We start from the raw sequence: 17522 nt of genomic DNA, 5'->3' as shown, positions 1-17522 counted from the left end.
ATCACCTGGTCCCTGTATTTTGATGTACAGGTTGGGTTTTTCCTGTATTGGGGTTTGTTTCTCTGGTGGACAGTTTAAATTTAAATTTAACTTAGATCCTAGAAAGGAAGGTCAAAAGAAAGTTTTAGGATTCTAATGTTATATTACTCTCAAATGTAGTATAACTCTATTTTTTAAGGATAAAAACACTCCTAAAATAAGCTTGGAAAGGATTTCTACAAAATTAGACAAACTTAAATAAATGTGGGATTATGTAACCTTTAAAAATAAAGAAAAACACTTAATCAACCCTGAATGGGGTGGGTTTTCTTTCAAAATACCCCCAATTTTTGGGCAGTAACTTAGGTGGTGTATGATATCATGATTCAACCATGCTTTTGGTGGTTTTACCACTAAAAACTCTTAAATGTGTGGGACCCGTTTGGTATTGCGAAGCTAAATTTGAAAATCAGATAACTATAGAATTCAAAGAAACATTAATTATGATGATTTGAAAGGAGAGGAGGAATCAACACATTTTAAAATCTCTTTGAAAAGGATACTTCTGAACAGTATGAGTATTCCATCAGATCAACAACAATGGAAAAATAAAGGTTTGAACAAATCCAAAATTATCAAGCAGATAAATTTCCAAAATTCCCATGGATTCATTGAGGTGCAAATATACGCGAGCTTACTAGTGTAATGTCATCTTCTTCAACAACTCCAAATGGTAGAATTGTGGCCCCAAATCGAGCTGCCATTCTCACGAATTCGGACTGGTCTGGCCAAAAGAATTTATATGCTTCACCCTGGAAAACATCAAAGCAACATAATTATTAATTAGAAGACTAAATGTCCCTTTATTGGGGTCTTGCTTGAGAAACAACTGAAAGGTAAAAAAAACTTCTTTAAAAAAAGATCCAAGTTTCAGCCCAAGTAAACTATTTAATATCATTTAACAAAAGAAATCAGTTGAACAAGTATCAAATGGAGTTCTTAAACATCCGATATGGTAATAATGGTCAAACTAAATGGCCAGCAAAAGATGCTAAGGACTAGTCTGTTTGAACCTCAATACAAACTTCTTGGGAAAATGATTTCCACTGATTGTAACCCCCGGAAAATGCTAAAAAGAGAGTCGGTTTTTACTTTTTAGGGTGGTGTTATGCACGAGAGAATAACATTCGGAAGTAGGAGAATCGATTTCCTGCAGAGGTGGACTGAGAAAACATTTTTCTCAGTCAGGGTGAAAAATTATTTTGGAGAGAAAAATGAATTACATGGAAAATGCACAATCATACACTTGAGAACCGCCACCAATGATCATCAAAGGGTAAGGGTGGATTCCTTTTCAATATTGTAATCTGCAATTGTAAAATTGTCATCGAGCCGCTTCCCAAGAAACTTGAGCCTCAGCTGATCCGGTGGGATCCCCTCCTTGTCTTGAGTCTTAACCTTCACATCTTTAATTGGTATGACAACTCCATACTTGTAGAGAGATCCTCTTTCCATTCAATGTCTCCACCAATATCTGTATTTTAATGTGCAGAACCAATGTCAGCTCCTTGTTTTCATTGTACCCTTCAAGGGTCTCATCATCGTCCAGCTTTTGACCCCCACCATGCTCTCAATCATGGTCTTGACTGTTTCAGCCGAATAATATGATTTTACTGTTGAAGTATAGCTCAAAAAGCAATTAGGCCCAGTCCAAGTGTGTGTATTTATTGGGTCGGTCCAAGGTAATTTGGGTTGGGCTTGTAACTTATGTAAGTGACCCACTTATGTGGTGCTTCTAAAAAGAATTTTGTTCTTTTGTTGTATGAAGTCTACCTTCAAATCTATGTCTCTCCTAAAGAAGAGAGTAGAGAAAGAAAGAAACCCAAGAGAGGAGAGGTGGAAGATTGAGATCTAGAAGAAGGTGAATCTAATTGATAAATGGAGTCCTTGTATCGATTTGCCCCTTTTTCTTCATAGTGAAATCGAGTTCCAACGCTCATACCTCCGTGAACGTAACTTTTGGGTGAACCATGTAAAATCTCGTGTTGTGAGTATTGTGTTCTTACTTTTTTCTTTGTATGGTTATTTATCTTTTTTGCATTTGTTACTATTAGTTGGGCTACTCTTCATTGCCTAAACAAGGTTTTGGAAGGCATAATATATAAGGTATTTGGTTAAGTACCCAATAAATGTTTGACCAAATTATTAAGTGAGCTCCACAAGGGTGTTCACATACACAGCATTCACTTCTAGTTCGATGGTTTCCCTTGATGGCATTGTAACAAATATTAGCCTCTTGTCATTCTCACAAAGGACCACGTAGAGAGTGGATCCTGTCTAAATGTTACAAGCTGCCAAAGTTTGGTTATCTTTGAGTTTTTTGCCATTGTTTGTTGGCTGATTGGGACTTTCTCCTTGTCCCGAATCATGTCCTTGACCTTATGATAGTGTCAAAGTAACTCACATCAAGTAGAAGCGGCTTTCTGTATTTTGTCAGCTTTATATGTATCTGCATTCTAGCTCCCGAATTGAGAAACATATGGACTGTTGAGCCATTCTTTATGTCACAATCAACTAATTTTTTACCATTCTTGAGATAATCAGCCAGCGAAAAATAGCTCTTGAAGGCTTTTCGAAATGTTTTACATCTCGCAGAATTTGGCTTTGACGTCGTCAACTGTGTCGGAGCTCTTCACTCCCAAGGCAATGGTTTTCATTGCCTTTAAATATAACTTCATCTGTAACATTGAAGAGCAAGCTTAAAATTATGTTTAGAATATCTACCTAACAATGCAAAAAAAAAAAAATACAACTAAAATAACTACGTTTGATGTTTGAGCATAAATAGTCTTAACTTGTGATATGGATCCCTGGATCGAGCAATGTACAGATTAGGAAAAAAAAAAAACATAAGATTTTACGTGGTTTGGCTATGCCTATGTCCACCGAAGAGAAATGAGAGTTTCACTATATATGAGAATGATTACAGTCCTTAGTTATAAAACCGTAGATTTTCCCAATCCGAAACTTACGCACTTGGAATTAACCCAAACTGTAACTAAATCATTTTTTTCCCGCAAAATGCTATATTTGCAAATGGCTTATAGTTACGAAATTGAGAAACCTATTAGGGGCACATTGTTTCCCCTGCAATCCCCAATCCAACTCAGCGCAAAGCTTCTTTGGGTAAATAGTACATTATATAACCGAACTTGTTCCCAAATTTTTTAAATTAGTTTGCCACATGTTGAGGTATGTAGGAGGACTTGGGTTACATAGAGTGTTGGGGCTTCGGACCAGTAGGCACCCAAGGGGAATGAACCCCTAGGACGATAGATATATATATATATATATAATGTTTTTTTCATGACTTCTTCAGTATGAAATTTTCATGGTCTGCCCATGGATGTAGGCAATTTTGTTGAATCACATAAATCTTGTCTCTTGAGGGATTTTTTTTTTCATACTTCTTGATGCGCTAATCATCTAAATCATAGGGTATTGGGTGCTTCTATACAAAATAGGGTACAGGGGTATCTTGGACATTTCTCGTACCGGTAAATATATGGGTGAGGTGATTAGGGCTTTTATATAGAGAAAAGGCTTTTGCCTGTTTATCATGTTGTGTAGCAAGTAGAGATCTCTAGTGCTGTAAGCTTCTTTAATTATATAGTGTTTTGATCTAGACAAGCCGTGGACTAGGCATGCTGCCCAATCACGTAAATTCTCAGTGTTTTTCGATGTTTTCTTTGTTGCATTTTGTGTTGATTTTGGCTTAAAATAAGCTTATTGGATGTATGAAAATGTTTCAATTTTTAACAGTTTAGAAAATACATAGTAAAAGAATGTGTCGGAATTTATGAAATTCAGGTCTGTGTGTAACAAACTTATTTTGAGTTGAGAAATGGGTTGGAAAAGGTCAGAGGACTGAACCTTTCTATTTTGCAAACACGGAAATAAAAAATGTAAAAACTACCATCAAATTAAGGAAATATCAGATACAGGTAATTATAAAAGCACCTCATGAATTAATAACGGCAACTCACACAATAATCGAATTATTTTGTTTTATATAAGTTAAAAGTTTTAGAATGAGATGGTTTTTGGTGAGAATGATCTCTATAACGAAGATATCACCATTTTTAAAAATCAGTCTATTTCGACATTTCCAACCCTATCAAAATAAGTTCAAGAATCATAAAGCACTCATTTATTTTGTAAATCAGTGAAATGAACTGGCTTCCGGTGAAGATGATTTACTCATTATAGAGATCATCCTCACGAAAGTTCAGCTCATTTAGGAATTTTTAACTCATATAAGACAAAAAATTTGGTTATATTATGGGTTGCCCTTATTAATTTGTGGGTGTGTTTATAATTATTTGTCGGATACAGCTTTCCAAACTGTTTGGAATGATGATGATGAAGATGTTAACCATTTGATAAACTGGCCCACTTTGATTCAGGTAAAAATAATATGAGGGTTCGACCAAATATGATAAAATAGAGGTGCCTTAAAGTTGTGAAAGTTATGTACTAAGTTGATGAACCAATCACACGACCCCATGTGTACTGAATTTTCTCTCACTAACCAATCACATTTGATCATTTAATACACGTAACGTCTTGCATTGACTCATCAAGTTAGCAAATAATTTTCTAATCAGCAAATCTCAGGGTATGCTCTCTAGTAGTAGCAGTACTTGTACTTTTTTCTCTAGTAGTAGTACTTGTATTTTTGTTTACGTACTTTTGGCACTTTTTTTGGAAGTTCAATTACTATACATTACCTAAGCCTTCGACGAAGTTCAAAACTAACTTATTTTTTCCTCAAATCTGATCTAGACCATGATTCTTGAAGGCCTGATGTGTGTTTTATCCTCCACTCAAAATTATCTTTTAGAATCCACTAGTCTTTGTTGAGTAGTTTTTTTTTTTTTTTTTTTAGTTTTAGTCATGCTTGAGTGATCTCAAGCATCGATGAAAAGCATCTATGGTTCCATACACTTTCACATCAAGAAGTATGACATGAGATTCTAGCCTAAGATCACTTCAGCATTATTCTTGTAGTTTTTAACTTTCTTAAAACAGTAAGAAAAAAAAATATGGGGATAAATGAGTCATGCTGGGGTAACATTAAAATTGACATTGATTCATACATTGCTCATGTGGAGGTGTGCAAAGAGTCATGGATGCTTTTCACCCGTAACTCAATGAAAAGCATCTATGGCTCTGTAAACTCATTCACACCAGTAATGTGTGAATTGATTTCAATTAGTGTCGCTATACCTAATCAAGGTTAGGTGGCACCCCATTTTATGCCACGTGGCATTTTTAGTGACCCACTGACCGTATGGATACGTAATTCCATCCCTTGGTGAATCCACACACAAGATAAGTTTGATTGGTGATGTGCATCCATTGATAGTAGCATTGTCTTAAGAATAATTTCTAATCGTTGGATTTAACTTTTTTTTTCAAGACCTTAGATCTAGTGGATACTAGTTATCAAAACACTCTTGACTTTTGGTACGTAGGTTCAAAAAAAAAAAAAAAAAATGCCAAATGTCATAAAATGGGGTGCCACCTGACCTTGGTTAGGAAGGGGACACCGTTCTGGATCCCTACTCAAATAAATATGAGGGGAGGACTAACCAAACTAACATAGTTAGGCAGTTCCTTATTTTTCCAGAGAGATACTTGATGGTTGTAGTTGCAGTGCAATTTCGTTTATTCAGATTTGGCATATAGAACCTCCATATAAAAATAGATTCCGATAAAAGACCCAATCATATTGCAATATGAAAAGGGCCTAAGCCAACTCTATCATCCTGGAAATTATAAAATCAGACAGTGTAGTCTGCTAGGGATAATTTATACCACATTAGCCTTCAATGGCTTTACCATCCTTCTGTCTACCAGAAAAATAAAGTCCCTGTTTGTCTGCATTACAAAAGATTATGCAGCATAGAGAGTGGATCCAATCTGAATGTTATAGGCAGACAACATTTTTCTGTCCTCGAGTTGTTTGTTGATGTTAAAAAGTGAATATGGGTTGATCGGGATTCCTTCTTCATCCTGAATCTTGGCCTTGACCTTAAGAATGGTGTCCCCATTGTTCACATCAAGTAAAATTGTCTTTCCAATCTGTGATGCCTTTATATGTATTTGCATTCCAACTCCTGAAAGGGGAATCGTATGGGTTGTTGAGACATTTCAGGTCATAATCGACTATTTTTTTTTACCATTCTCAACATTGAAATATAACCCCTGAAGGGAAGCAGAATTCTATACAACAAGATGTTCACGGTTCACCCCAAGTAAACTATAAATACCCAGTTATCAAAAGAAGCATTATCACAATTATCACATTGTAATAATGGCCACTAAACAAAACTAATTGATCTGCTTGGGTTTTCAAAAACTACAAATGATCACTATCGACGACGATGGCCACGGAGTCGAATAGTGTCATTGTTCTGGACATTGTTTTGGACAAGGGTGTCACCACTCTTGAGATATTTCCCAGCAAAGAAGAGCTTCTGCTGATCCGGAGGGATCCCCTCCATGTCTTGAATCATAGTCTTCACATCATCAGTGGTATCCGATCTCTCTAGTCCAAGTGAAATCTTCTTCCCCGTCAGTGTCTCCACGAATATCTGCATGTCAAGGACTGTCATAGACAATGTCACCTTCTTGGTTTTGAAGTCTGCCAAGATGAAATGATCCTTCAGCTGCGTCCCCTCAAAGAAGAGCCTCTGCAAGTGTGCTAGGATCCCCACCTCATTAAAAATCATAGTCTTGACAATCGCAACAGTACACCATGGTTTCACTTCTAATTTGATAGTTTTCCCTTCTGGTATATTAACAGATATTTGCAATGTGTCTTCTGCATAAAAGAATGACAAGGACTCCACACATTTAACCCAACTAAAAAAACACACAATTAATAATCAAGAGAAAGCAAAATCGATAGTATCAAAGCCTCACGGGGCTAGGACTTGAAATGGGTCAGATTCGGTTTGAATTTGACTATATCCACATTCAGATCCGAATTTCTTTATCTGGATCCGAATCTGAATCGGATCCTACTAGATAAACCATATCCAAATCATTTTGATTTCACTTAATCCAGATCCGATCTGGTGATTTGGATCAGATCAAGTCAAAATAAAATTATTTTATAAGAATTTATGTTATATTAAAGGAGTAGACAAGGATATTTTGAAAAACATAAAAAAAGATAAAGTTTAAAGCAATATATAATTTGGATCTAGTGGATACATGGATGAATCCGTATCCAACTCAGGTCATGGGAGGTCAAACCATATTCGACCAATTTTTTATTCGGATCTACTCCATGGACCCAAACCCGCTAAATTCAGATTTCGGCTCACTCGGATTTTGGATAAAATCCAACCCATTTAAGCTTTTGACGAAAACACTAATTAAACCATTCACAAGTGCATCAAATTACAGAAAAAAAATAAAAGAACAAAACAACCAATGAAACTAAACATAATTACCATTGATAGAAGGGACAAGGTGAAGAGTGGACTCTCTTTGGATATTGTAATCTGCAAGGGTACGATCAACTTTGAGCTGCTTACCAGCATAGTTAAGCTTTTGACGACCTGGTGACATCCCCTCCTTTTCTTGAATCTTAATCTTCACATCACCAAGGGTGTCAGACCTAGCAACATCAAGTGTGATCGTCTTCCCTGTCCAGCACTTCACAAAAATCTGCATCCTATCATTACGACAGATGATCAAATTCAATTTAGAATCCTCCTGAATGTTATAGTCCGCTAATGTTTTGCCATCCTCAAGATGCTTCCCAGAGAAAATGAGAGTCTGCCAGTCAGGTAAGATACCCTCCTTGTCGTAAATCTTTGTTTTCACATTAGTGAGCATGTCAGAGCTCTCCACCATGAGTGTAATGCTCTCCGCAGTTGGTTTCCTCACGTGTATCTGCATACCAACAACCAAGAACAATATTTCCTTCGTATGTATGTTGCAGCCTGCCAAGGTATGATCATCTTCTAGAAGCTTCCCATTAAATAAGAGCCTCTGTTGGTGTGCTGGGACACCAACCATGCACTCGATCATGGTCTTAACATTCTCAACAGTATACCAAAGTTTCACTCCAAGTTCAATAGTTTCTCTGCTAGGCAACGTAACAAATATTTGCATCATGTCTTCGGTACAAAAGACTACAGATAGGTTCGATCCCATCTGAATGTTATAAGTCACCAAAGTTTGGGTGTCCTCGAGTTGTTTTCCCATGTAAATGAGGGTCTGTTGATAGATATGAATTCCCTCCTCTTCTTGAATCTTGGCCTTGACATTAAGAACAGTGTCCCAGTTATTCACATCGAGAGTAATTGTCTTTCCAATTTGTGATGCCTTTATATGTATTTGCATTCGAGCTCCTGAATAGAGATACATATGGACTGTTGAGCCATTCTTTATGTCATAATCCACCAATTTTTTACTACTCTTGAGATAATTTCCAGCAAAAAATAGCTTTTGAAGGTTTTTTGAAACACCCTCTGTATCACAGAATTTAGCTTTGACATCCTCAACTGTGTCGGAGCTCTTCACTCCCAGGGCAACGGTTTTCATTACCTTCAAATATATCTTCATCTTAAAGGACAGGTAAGAACCAATTATCAATAACATTTACCCAACAACAATAATCCATTATAACATAAAAGCAATAAATAAAGCAAACAAAGTAAATTAAATTGTGTTAGAAGTTAGAATGTTTACAATTGTTGGTGATATTGAAATAAAAATGGTTCAAGCTTGTTCGCTAGTTTGCTGAATCAGTTTGCAGTTCATGGAGGTTTTGACGGCAAGTTGGGAGTTTTTCTTCTTCAATACATTTTGATAGACAGAGTATTTATATGCACAAGGAAAAGCAAATATAAAAATATTTCAGTTCTTTACAGTTGAAGACACTCACACAACACAATAGACACCTTTGGTTGAAGACTATATCGATGAAAATGCAAGAAGAACAGATAATTATGGCTGCATTGAATTTACAAAATCAGCTTCATCAACAGTTACACCCATAAATGACGGATGCAAGAGATCTGCAAAAGGACAATGCAGTCATGATCCCGGGGTTTGTGACATGAATGAAGGCGAGGTTACTTGTTTAGGTTTTTGTGTGAGTCGATTGTAGATAGTTTGGCGGATTTCATGGGAGTGTGGAAGATAAGTATTGATCTACGCTTATGTAACCTTTATCTTAATTAGTGGATTTCTACTATCAATTTGTTTGTTGAAGTAACCCCATTTGTGTGTGAACCACTTACATCTTGTGTCCATTCTTTCTTGTTTCGTGCACTTGCTTTCCACACCTTCTTAGGGTTTATTGTCGACTTTAGGAATTGATTGAGATTTGTTATTGGGGGAGTTTGATTTTGGTAACCAAATTCGCATGTGTGACAGGAGATAAGACACAACTTAACAATAAACCAATAGTTGAACATTGAATTGATCAAAATGATGTACAACTCTAGTCGTAACAATTAGATCATCAAGTTGAACATGCAAGTGATCCAAAGGCCAGAAATCAGCCTATTCAGATAAAATGCCCTGAAACAGACACTTCTAGCTGTGGTGTCACCACTAACTTGTTGCCAACAGCATATCAAACTGATACATCAAGGAAAGTGAGATTGGTGTGGATGCTTCGCATCATAGGGGATGCGAATCCATGAGTGCCGGCCACATCAGCCCTCAGATTCAAAGGGTTCCAATATCCCTGTCTTCACATCTATATTAAGAAAAATGTTGAAGTGACCCGATGTAACACTTGAAGTAGCACCAAGGGTGTACTTGGGTGCGCAGATAACATGCTTTTCCTCAAGATAAGTGTACACAAATCTATGATTATCTACACACAATGCTCACTTAATGCTAACTAACCTAAAAGAACTTTGATAATATGACGCAGTTTGTGGCTAACACACTCAACGTCATTTTCTCTCTCCTGCCCATAGTGAAATAAAGAAAACTTTCTGATTCTTGTGACATTAAAAACATGTTCCGATGCAATACAATTGTAGAGGACAAAATTATATGAACTTTAAAATAATTAAAAAAAATAAAAAAAATTTAATCTGGGTGCTCGTTGACCGTCCATTTTCAACACCTTGGATCAAGCTCAAAAAACAATATATTTTTTTTGAATGTGAATATTTTCATGAAATCTAAATGGCTGTGTTGTTGGATTGTAAATGTGATAATCAATGTGGGCCCAATGACCCTTTTATGATTTGAAATCTAAAACAATAAATATGTGGGCAGCGGGCAAGAGAGAAAATCTCTCTATTGATGATGTCATCTGTGCCACATGTCAAACGTTTGTTGGGTTGTGAGCAAACGCGTCAGGTGCATGCGCCAAAACCGCATCATATTATCAACACTCAACTTAAAATACCCTCTTTTGCCACCCCAACAAAAAAATAATAAAAAATTTAATCCCCAACACTCGTTTTTCTTCTCCAAATCAGTATATTTTTTTTGAACCGAGGTATCCGGACCTCTTAGAACACCTGACTAAGAACATCTCTAACAAGTCTTAAAAACTCCAAATATAGAGATAGAGACCTCCAAACCGAACTCAAATCGGTCTTCGCTTTTGAAGTTACCCCCTCTATATCACTATTCACTTAAATACCTATTTTGTCACCCTTTTCTCTTAAATACCATTTTTGGTCTTTTCTTTTCATGGAAAATTGTTTTAAAAACCAGTTTTAATCCCAACCATTGTTACTCCCTCCAAACATGTTTTAAAAAAAATGCAGCCTACGTTTTCCATTATCCAAAGAAGTTAAATACACAAGTCTTCTCCTAAAAGTTAGCAACCACTCCTAAAGCAAATAACTCCGTAACCACACCTACGTACAACCCCACATTTGGATAACTTCCTAACTGTATGGAACTGTTGAGTGTATATTTTCCTCCACTCTCGGGTGTGTCATACCCCAGTCAAGCCCTGTGACCCTCCTATATCTATTGTTCTCCCCTTCTCCAAGAGATCGGTCTCTTGGAGTAATTGGTTAGTTTACATGGTATCAAAGTGGGTATACCTCAAGGATGAGTTGGGTTAGTATCTCCAACCCACGTGAAGGGGGAGAGTCGAGGGTCTCCAGCCTTGGCACCAAGGGGGAGAGTTAGAATACTCCCACATCGCCTGGGTACTATTGGGATGTGCAATGTATAAAGTGGGGGCAACCCTCTCCTTGCAAGCCAGTTATCAAGGATGAGGGGACAATTACGTATAATAGCAACATCTATTAGGGTTCAAACGGTGATCATTTTGGCAACTAGAGCAAATGTCTCGTGATAATTGAGACCTTCAGTTTGTGTGTAGCCTTTGGTTACGAGTCAAGCTTTGTACCACTCAAGAGTGCCATCCAAGCCGTACTTGACTTTGTAGACTCATTTGCATCCAAGTGGTTTCTTTCCTGGGGACAGGGTTGTAAAGGTCCACGTGTTGTTTTGTTGAAGGGCTTAGAGCTCATTCTCTGTAGCACATGGTTTTTAAACTCGGTATTTGGTATCGTCTTGTTCAGCACTGATATCGAGTTGACTCGGACGATACGTCTTGTCCCGTTCGAGTCGACTCGTTCGACATTGAGACAATAGTTTTTAACCATTTAAAAAATCTGAAAAATTCAGGAAAAATTCAGAAATGATTCCTATTAAAAAATGAACCCAAAAAAATATATATATAATTAAATTTTTTTTCATAATATACCTATCGAAATAAATAAAGTAATATTTACAAGTCTTTCTTCCATGAACATCTTGGAAATTAACCATGGATCTTGAACTTGAACCACGGAGATTAAATCACTACCATTAAAATCTAGAAGAAACATATTCTTCATCTGTGATAATATTTATAATAATCAAACAAATGAGTAAAACAAATTCATATAGATCAATCCAAAATTAATGATTTTAGCAAGTATTTTTTTCTTGTATTTAATGCTTTTTGGCAAATGGGGACCTCCATGAATTGTCCTTCTCTAGTTGCTCTCTATAAATTTAATATCTAAATTAAGAGAAACTAACACAAAATTTATTGAAACATGAAAATAAAATAACCAAAACCACTTGCACTGATGCACCTACCAAACAAGCTCAAATCCAAGATAGATAAAAACCAAAAAAATCACTTGGGATTGTAAATTTAATAAGAAACTTAAAGACTTGATGGTTGATTGTGAAGTACAACTGAACACAATAACCTTGACCTTATGTCTTCATAATTAAGTCAGATAATGGGTACTGTTCTGCAATTGAATCTAATCTATAAAGGAACAATAAATAAAATACTCCAATTCAGTATGTCAATATTGAGAGTAAATTAAGAAACACAAATCTCTCAATTAATCACTAAAAATCATCAACTTAACCACAAAAGATGAAGAAGGTGAAGTTTTCTTCAAAACCTTGACTTTTTTTTTGTTCACTTGGTGGAGAAGATGAAGAAATAATAGAGAAAAATTGATTTGGAGGGTGAAATAATAGAGGATTGAGGCTTAACTTAGTGGAGAATTCTCCCAAAATCTTACCTTTTTTTGTTTACTTGGTGGAGAAGATGAAGAAATAATGGAGGAAAATCGATTTGGGGGTAAATAATTGAGGATTGAGGTAAAACTTGGTTGTCTCGGTTAACTCGGACGAAATTTTGAAAATCTCGTCCGATACAACTCATTTATCTTGCGAGTTAACATAATATATGCGCTGTCTCGTATATCTCGTTCGTATCGCCCGAGTTTTGCGAAAATATCGTCTGAGACAACTCGCTTATCTCACGATATGCGATCGTCTGATGACACATAGTGAGTTGGTCTCGTTAGGCTCTGATACCGAGTTAACTCGGGCGATACGTCTCGATCTCGGACGAGTTTAAAAACCATGCTGTAGCATCATGCCAAGTTGGGTCTTGCACTGCCTGATTAAAACTAGTAGGTTCGAAAATACAAGAAACAGTAGCAGCAAATTGACGATAGGAAGGAGATAACTTGTCATATGAGATGAAGTTAGCCAAAGGAAATTTCATACCTTTTTGTGATGTTGGCATGGAAGGCAACAAGCGACCTGGGTTGGGAGCTACAGTGGTAGAGCATTGGAAGTCTTGAAGCCATGAAGGAGGCTTGGGAACATGTTCGGAATGACAAATAGGAGTTTCCACAAGAGTTGGAGGGACATCAAGGGTGGCTGGTGTGGAAACATGAGGAATATCAACCACATTAGTTGAAATAGGTGGAGGAGATTGGAGATCAGGTTGGTGGATGATAGGTACAGGGTTGGGTGCATGCTGAGTTACAGTTGGAGATGTGTCAATATCAAGCACAGGTACGGGTAGGGTGATGCGTACTATTGGTGGCAAGGAAATTTGGTCTCATGAAAAACAACATCATGACTTGTGTAAACTTTTAGTGATTCAACATCGAAGACTTGATAGCCCTTTTGAGCATAAGGGTATCCGATGAATATACACTTCTTGGCACATGGTTGAAATTTGTTCTGATTATGAGCATAAGTGGAGGCATAACAAAGGCATCCAAGCACGCGAAGGTAGGTAAATGAGGGTGTTTTGTGAAATAATGCCTCATATGGTGTAAGCCCAGACAATAGAGAGGTTGGTATGTGATTAATAAGATAAGTAGCCGTTAAAATGCATTCACCCCAAAAACGCAATGGTAAATGTGCATGGAAACAAGGGGCACGGGTTACTACAAGAATATGTCTATGTTTGGGCTCAATTACCCCATTCTGTTGCAGAGTGTTAATGCAACTATATTGATGAATGATGCCAAGTTCTTCAAGAAAAGGTCGAACTTCACGAGAAAAAATCTGGTCCCGTTGTCAATGCGAAAATTTTGAATTTGACAATGGAACTACGTTTTGACCATTGTGAAGAAAACTTTTAGCATGATTTTTGTTTCAGATTTGAATTGCATGAGGTAAATCCATGTGGTGCGAGTAAAATCATCAACTATTGTCAAAATATAACGAGCCTCAGAGAAGGAGGGTGTAGAATATGGTCCCCAAACAGCACAATGAATTAATTGAAATGGTAAATTAGTGCTAGAATTAAAAGGTAATCTTGTTTGTTTGGCTAGAGGGAATACATCACAATGATAATCTTTATAAGGAGAAATTCCAGGGACTAATTGAACTACTTGTTGAAAGTGATGGGACGAAAGGTGTTCAAGACGTTTGTGCCAAAAGTCATGTGAAGATGATAGTGAGGTAGAAAGCGCAAAAAGATGGTTGCAGGACAGAAAGGATGTGGAGGCCTCCAAGCTCCTTACCCATTCCAATCGCCGTCTTGGAAGCCAAATCCCGAAAGATGAAAAAATCAGGAAATAATGTGATGGAACAATTTAAGGTATGTGTAAGTTTACTAGCAGAAAGAAGATTGAAGCGAAAGAAGGCACACACAAAACATCACACAGATGGAGGGCTGGTGTATGGGTAGCTGAACCAATATGAGTGACATTAACGAAACTCCCATTAGGTAATTTCACAGGTGATTCAGGTGATAATGTGTTGATGGAATGAAGTAAGGATGGTGAATGGACAATGTGATCTGTGGCACCTGTGTCTATAATCCAAGATGAAGAAACTGAAATACTAGATAGACAAAGAGGATTACCTGCTGAGTTTGCTTCTGGCTGTGAGTTACCTTTATTAAGCAGTGACAGAATTTGTCTATGTTGGTCTTGAGTAAATGATGGGGCAACAATAGAGCTGCCACTTCTTGACTTGTTGGCATGAGAAGCAAAAGGTGTTGGCTGGTTGGCATTATGCAACCGATATCTAGGTGGGTACCCATGAAGAGCGTAACAAGTCTATTTCGTGCATCTGATCCAGCCACAATTGTCACAAGTTGGGCAGGTGCGCCGAGGTTTGTTCCGACTATCACAAGAATCAGCTTCGTGTGCAGGAACAAAATCTATTTCATCTCAAGGCCGAACAATGTTTTTAGCAAGTAAGGCAGCAGCTTTAGAGGAGTTGTTACTAGTAGCAGAAACCTCACGTTTTTGTTCTTGAAGAAGGAGATAAAGAAGCCTTGTTTACTGTGGGAAGAGGGTGCATGGGAAGAATTTGTCCCTTGATAGCAGAATAGCTTCCATTGAAACCCATATAAAATTGCATGAGTTTTTGTTGTTGCTCAGATGATAAGAGGGCTTTAGATGCATCACAACTTCACAAGTGCAAGATGGTGGAGAAGAACAAGAAGAAAGTTCATACCAATATGTCTTTAGTTTGGTGAAATAGGTAGCCAGAGTGGACTGGTCCTGGGAATGAGAACAAATTGCACACTGAATTTGAAAGATCTGAGGCCCATTGCTTTGGGAAAAACGATCATGTAGGTCGATCCAAATTTCTAAGGCAGTGTCGTCATAAATAACACTATCAGAAAGGTCTTTGGAAAGAGCATTAAGAATCGAATAGAGAACCATATGATTGCATCACTATCATAGAGAAAGACTAGGCGAATCAATGGAGGGTTGAATGGAGGATCTATCAATAAAGCATAGTTTATTCTTTGCACTGAGAGCCATAGTCATGGCACGACTCCAAGGACAATAGTTATCCCCTGTTAATGGTTGGGAAACAAGGACAACACCCAGATTATCTGAACGGGGGAGGTAAAGAGGATTGGAAGAATCAATGGTGGGTAGAACATCTGCACTAGATAAAGATGAGGACATGTTGAAGACAATTCATAAAATAGGGGAAAGAAGACTGTCAATGGTACTTCTGGCATGTGCAATGTAAGGGGGAATGTTGAGTGTATATTTTCCTCCACTCTTAGGTGTGTCATACCCCAGTCAAGCCCCGTGACCCTCTTATATTCAATGTTCTCCCCTTCTCCAATAGATCGGTCTTTTGGAGTAATTGGTTGGTTAACAAAAACAAACACAATTGAAATAAAATACAGCATAAAACCGCAAATCTTGATTATGTTCAAAATAAACTAGTCAAGTAACAGTTGAAGATTCTCTAATTCTCAGGGAACGTGCATCTCTCTCTCCTTCTTCCCACATCTCAAACCACCCCACCACCCCCACCAGGTAATTATTAATTTCTGGGATAAATCCCTGAGGGTGGCCCCTAAGTGGAATTCGAACTCAAGACCTCCACTTTGGAAGATGGTTTTTTGGCCATCTCATTCTCACGAATCCTCGGGGGTTAAATCAGTCATCTACAAGGTCATCTACGCATATTTTGTTTCATTTATTCAAAAATCCTAATTGATTTCTCTTAAAAAAATCAGGTATTTTGCATCAATTTTTTTCTTCCTGAAACTCAAATTTCGTGTTCTTTACTTCCCCAAAAACCCACTTTAAATTGAGGATTGTATGTTGAAATAGATAGAGTTTTATGGTTGAAGATAATTCATTTTGAAGAAGAAAATTCAAGTTGATGATACTGATTTGGAGAAAGAAAAAAAAAATTCAAAATTTCTCTATAGATTATAGATTGAACATCACTGGTTTTGAGGAAGAAAAAAGAAATCAGGATACTTTTATAGGGTTTTAAGTTTGAAGATCACCAAATTTAAAAATGAAAAATAGAGAGATGAAGATTACTGATTTAAAGGATGAAAAAAAAGAAAATCACAATTTTTGGTCATCAAGATCTTGATAAACAAAGCTCAAATCCAACATCTAAAAAGACTAAAATTTTGGGATTGTACGGAAACAAAGTTGTTATTTGGAGAAAAAGAAAAGATCAACTGAAATTATACATATAGAAGTTAGAGCTTAGAACTACAACAAAGTGAGGGGAAAAAAAAAAAAAACTAAAACGCATTTATCGAAAGAAAAAGAGAGAGACACAGACCTCTTCATCAGTTGGAGGGTAGCTTTGAAGCCCATCTACAGCTTCCATTGGTAGAGATGAAATTTGGAACTGTTCCACACTTACGACAGAGACTTAATGGTGAAGCGTAGTAGGAAATTTGCAAGTGTTCCACATTTAATGGTGAAGCGTAGTAGAAGACTTAACGGTGAATACTTCTCCGCAACCTCAAAACTGAAAAGGTCCGCCAAAAGTTGGTGTGCAACTTGGTCCGGTTCAAACCGAGAATCGAATCGAACCGAACCGAACCGATAATGACTTAATGACTTCTCTTTTTTCACGGACAGATTAAAGATTTATTGTGTGAGACATTGGTTTATTTTTTTTCATTAAAAATATGTTGCTTCCAAATAAATTTATAAGATATTGGCAACTTATAGAATTTAATTGAATTAAATCAATTTTAGATCAATTTGGTTTTATTTGATTTTTTGGGCAATTCAGTTTAGTTCTCATTCTTATTTGTGGAACTGACCAATCTTGGGTTCAGTTATGATTTAGCCCCAAATCGAATCAAGTTACACCCCTAACCACAAGTAGGAAAGATTTGATACAAAATTTCAATATTATTTAGAACAAAATTTTAAAGATTAGATCAGTCGTTGATCTGTATAACCAATTGATCAATTTAA

The 17522-nt window shown here is 36.9% G+C and overlaps 1 protein-coding gene across 1 annotated transcript; it reads right to left on the bottom strand.

Moving 5' to 3' along the window:
- Positions 1-6193: 6193 nt before the first annotated feature.
- On the bottom strand, positions 6194-17043 carry LOC147402077 (polyubiquitin-like). Its single transcript, XM_086443576.1, has 3 exons — positions 16873-17043; positions 7506-8625; positions 6194-6868 (listed from the first exon to the last, which is right to left on the bottom strand). Exons 1-3 carry the CDS (start codon positions 16918-16920, stop codon positions 6417-6419), a joined length of 1620 nt encoding a protein of 539 aa, XP_086299702.1. The 5' UTR covers positions 16921-17043; the 3' UTR covers positions 6194-6416.
- Between the last annotated feature and the right edge of the window lie 479 nt (positions 17044-17522).

Source organism: Akebia trifoliata, chromosome 5 (genome assembly GCF_017979445.1).
Source record: "Akebia trifoliata isolate Shusen 1 chromosome 5, ASM1797944v1, whole genome shotgun sequence".
Classification (NCBI taxonomy): domain Eukaryota; kingdom Viridiplantae; phylum Streptophyta; class Magnoliopsida; order Ranunculales; family Lardizabalaceae; genus Akebia; species Akebia trifoliata.
This window is presented reverse-complemented; position numbering and strand designations above follow the sequence as displayed.

Coding starts and splice junctions, on each gene's coding strand:
- LOC147402077 (XM_086443576.1), bottom strand. CDS start 16,920: ATGGAAGCTGTAGATGGGCTTCAAAGCTACCCTCCAACTGATGAAGAG. Junction 8,626..16,872: donor ACCCTCCAACTGATGAAGAG/GTCTGTGTCTCT, acceptor CTGTCCTTTAAG/ATGAAGATATATTTGAAGGT. Junction 6,869..7,505: donor CCTTGTCCCTTCTATCAATG/GTAATTATGTTT, acceptor TCTTTTATGCAG/AAGACACATTGCAAATATCT.